Source organism: Saccostrea cucullata, unplaced genomic scaffold (assembly GCF_032062105.1).
Source record: "Saccostrea cucullata isolate Sc308-1 unplaced genomic scaffold, CSIRO_AGI_Scuc_v1 ctg4373, whole genome shotgun sequence".
NCBI lineage: Eukaryota > Metazoa > Mollusca > Bivalvia > Ostreida > Ostreidae > Saccostrea > Saccostrea cuccullata.
The window spans coordinates 40,681-44,490 of NW_026931105.1; the positions used below are offsets into that span (position 1 = coordinate 40,681).

At 35.9% G+C, this 3,810-nt stretch overlaps 1 protein-coding gene across 1 annotated transcript; it reads left to right on the forward strand.

Annotated features, from left to right (window-relative positions):
- Positions 1–889: 889 nt before the first annotated feature.
- LOC134231401 (uncharacterized) lies at positions 890–2,908 on the forward strand. The gene has a single exon (XM_062713363.1). It carries the CDS (start codon positions 890–892, stop codon positions 2,906–2,908), a length of 2,019 nt encoding a protein of 672 aa, XP_062569347.1.
- Positions 2,909–3,810: the final 902 nt, after the last annotated feature.

The following is a 3,810-nucleotide window of genomic DNA, read 5'->3' on the forward strand; positions in this document are numbered from 1 at the left end:
ACAGTTAACATCTAGACTGGAAATAAACAAAAGAATTAAAAGAAATCGTTGTTCTTGGGCTTCAGCAGCTCTCTCGTTGAAATTCAACTTTCCTTCAGAAAATATTTAAGGCTCGTTTATATCGCGTCAGTTTATATCCAACTTTTCAACAACTATTTAAAAATTCTCTATTAAAAAAATTAGGGCTGTTTTACATCAGCTTATATCCAAACATCCTCAATAATATAATAATCCCTGTGGACTTAGATACAGAGATATAGCGATACCGAGGGTTAGAAAACATCAAAGTACAAAGACATGACTTCTCTCTTCTTTAGAAGTCAATAAAGTTGATCATATGAATCTGAGAATTTACGATGTTCCAAATAAAATAATAATTTACTGTTTTCCAGTTTTAAAATACACTGATGGTAATATGAACATTTCTTTACGTGACATACAGTGTACGTGCTCAAGCATACTCCCTTCTTGAATTTTGATGAAATGGAATAACTCCGGTTTTGTCCTTATCATTGAGTTATGAACTTTATATAGTAACACAGAAGGCAAGAGGAAGTTCCGCAGAATTTACAACTACCAAGACAAAGTACAACGAACATTGTATTAATCCTGTCTGAAAAATGGATTCAAATAAACAGTCTCTGATGTGAGTTTCGTTTTATAATTATTTCTTACAGAGATAATCGGCAAACTTTAATCAATGAAGTATTATTATAATACTAAGTTTATATCCTGCTAATAAATGGAATTTACTTTAATAAAAATATAATGAATACTTTATATCTAGATAATTAATGGAATTCATTTTTTGTGCTTATGAAATTTTTTCGTTGTTTAAATTTGACATTCTGGGTTATGGTTTTTTTTTAGTGAATCAGCCATACAGCATATGTCAGAGTCAGTGTTTGTGGGACTGTGTCACGTAGTGGGGACCTCTCAACAGGTGGCCATAAGGAGAGACATGATGGATATCGAGGATATTTTGTCAAATAAAGCCAGTATTGATTCATTCTCTAGAATGACAAGCGGAAGTCACAGAGAAGGATTCAGAATAAAAGGATCAGACAGAGACATTATGTTCTGGACAAATAACAACCGAGTCATCTGGGACATATCTCAGACTCGACATTACAACAGACAAAAATTCACAATAATTCTCTGTGACTGTTCCGATAGTCCTCCAGGATACTGTTTACTTCAGCTTTTGATTCCACAGACCATAATAACATTATCAGACACTGAAGAGATAATAGCCATCGATACAGTTACACAGTCAGCGCTTTTCGAAAGGAATGATAGCCTTTTTATATCTAGTTCTCTATACAGAGATGCTATGCGTCAATTATTTGCTCCTAGCTTAACTCCACATGGACCCTGCGCTGGTGGAAATCTTTCTGGAATAGAGTATGATATTGCCTACTGTTTTGCCTGTGACTTTTGGCCTCCAGTTGCTGCGTCTTGGATTGACAGATGTCACTCATGGCCCAAGACTCATGTTTTGTGGGAAATAATTAAAAGTGGATGTCACTTTGTGGCAACTGGACATAAACTGGGCAATTATGAAGACCATGAATGGCGAATTTCTTTCTCACGGGCAGAACAAATACTTGTGTATTCAATGAACCACACTCAATTCCTAACTTATGGATTGCTAAAATTGATTTTAAAGGAAGTCATTAACAAAGGATTAGGAGAAGAGGATAAACTACTGTGTTCGTACCACATGAAGACGGCCGTTTTCTGGTTGATTCAACAAAATACAATACCTCTTTGGTGTCCACAAAATCTCCTGTTGTGTTTTTGGGAGTGCTTCAAACTAATCCTAAAATGGGTCTATGAAGGGGTCTGTCCTAACTTTTTTGTTTCACAAAATAACATGTTTCTGAGTAGTATCCACGGTGATAAGCAAAACCAATTGTTCATTAGGCTCTATACGTTGTATGAGAAGGGTTTGATAACACTGCTACACAGTCCCACCATCTGGCCCTATGTTTTAAAAGTCCTTCATAACCCAGGACTCTCCATTTCTACAGATGAAGGCAACTTACTCCCTGAGTATAAATTTTATTCAACCTTATTTGAATGTACACCTTGGGGAGGTGTGCTTGGAAAAGAAAACCTGCATCACTGTATAAAATGCCTACGAGCTGTAGAACAGTTGATAAATACACCCTTGACACCATATCATGTTGTCTCCTTACTGCGACACACAAACTCCATCCTCCGTGACATTGCCTTTATATTATACAATATGTACAAAACTTGTCGAAACAAAATGTTTTATATTGTTGACAGAATGTCCCATCGCCTGCTGAAATTAACATGCAAGTTTGGTTGCATTTCTGATATGGTGTATATGGCCATGTATTACTACAAGACAATGAGATTTGTGGACGCATTACTTGTTATAGAAACGACAATAGTCATACAGTCATATAAAGCGAATAAATCTTATACTCCATCTCGGCACACCGAAGTTTCTAGAGGGCGGTCCCTGATTTCAAAAATTAGATTCTTTACAAGTGGTAATACCTATCTTAACAATAAAATCTGTTACATCAATGAATTATTGCCTGAACAACAGTCTTGTATACAGGAGAGACGGGCTGTATTGACTATCCCTGTACTCATACTCTTGCATATGCTGGAGATCTTGTGCTACCTCCATGTTGATGTGTCAAAAGTTCATACAGCGCTGTGTAATCTCCAGCAACTAGTCCACCATCCTGAGAATATATCCATACCGAAAGATCAAGAAGACATATCATGGCAGATCTTAGGGATCTGTTACCAGGTCACAGGGAATCCACAGGCGGCTCTTTACGCGTACCAACAGTCACTATCACGAAAATCATGTCATAAAATAGAGAATGCTACACTTTTAAGAATACAGAATATCCTTCGGTGATAACGAAGATGAACTTTAGATACAATTAATGATAGAGTTAAATGAAAAATTATACAAATACAATTTTAAGGATTTAGGACCAGCAGCAACTGTTAGTATTTAGAGAGGCACCATTCTAAGTCAATGATAAGTTTCAATTTTGTTAATATGAGTTGAAATGATACATGTACATGATTGTGTATATACATTTATTTGATCTTTGTTGAGGACGAAAATTCATTCTCAATAACAGGAATGTACCCGTAAAAAATCTAATAAATTTATGTAACAATTTAGACAGATTTGTTTTAGTTTTGAGTAAGGAAGGATATGGAGATAACGAATCGTATTCAATCTCAAAGTAAAAAAAACAATAAAAAAATAAATCAGAGCAAACACGGACCCCCGAGACATAAGAGGTGGGATCAGGTGCCATTTAGGAGTTAGCATCCCCTGCTGACCGGTCACACCTGCTGTATGCTCCTTGTCATGATCAGGAAATAACCAGAAAATCCGTCGTCAATGCAGTGTATAAATAATGGACTAACAATTGGTATGAAAAACGTCAGTCAGCGTTTGACTCAATAATAAACTGTATTTGCTGACTAAGTCATTGTATCGACCATAGAACTTGCGAAATGATGACTTTAAACGAGACTACTGATATTCTTGTTTCGTCAGCTTGCTTGTCAATAATTAACCTCGTTTCAGAAATTGTTCATACGTAGAATATGCTCTTGCGTATCGAATCAACTGAGATATATACACTCCGTATGCAGGAGATGAAGGTATATTGCTGCATAAGTAAGGGAAGTTGACGATATAAAAGTTAAAAACATCACGTTTATCATATAGCTTGGTTGTTACTATTACCATTAGCGACTTTTTCAAGTAAAATATCACAGTATGACATAGAAGTGTCG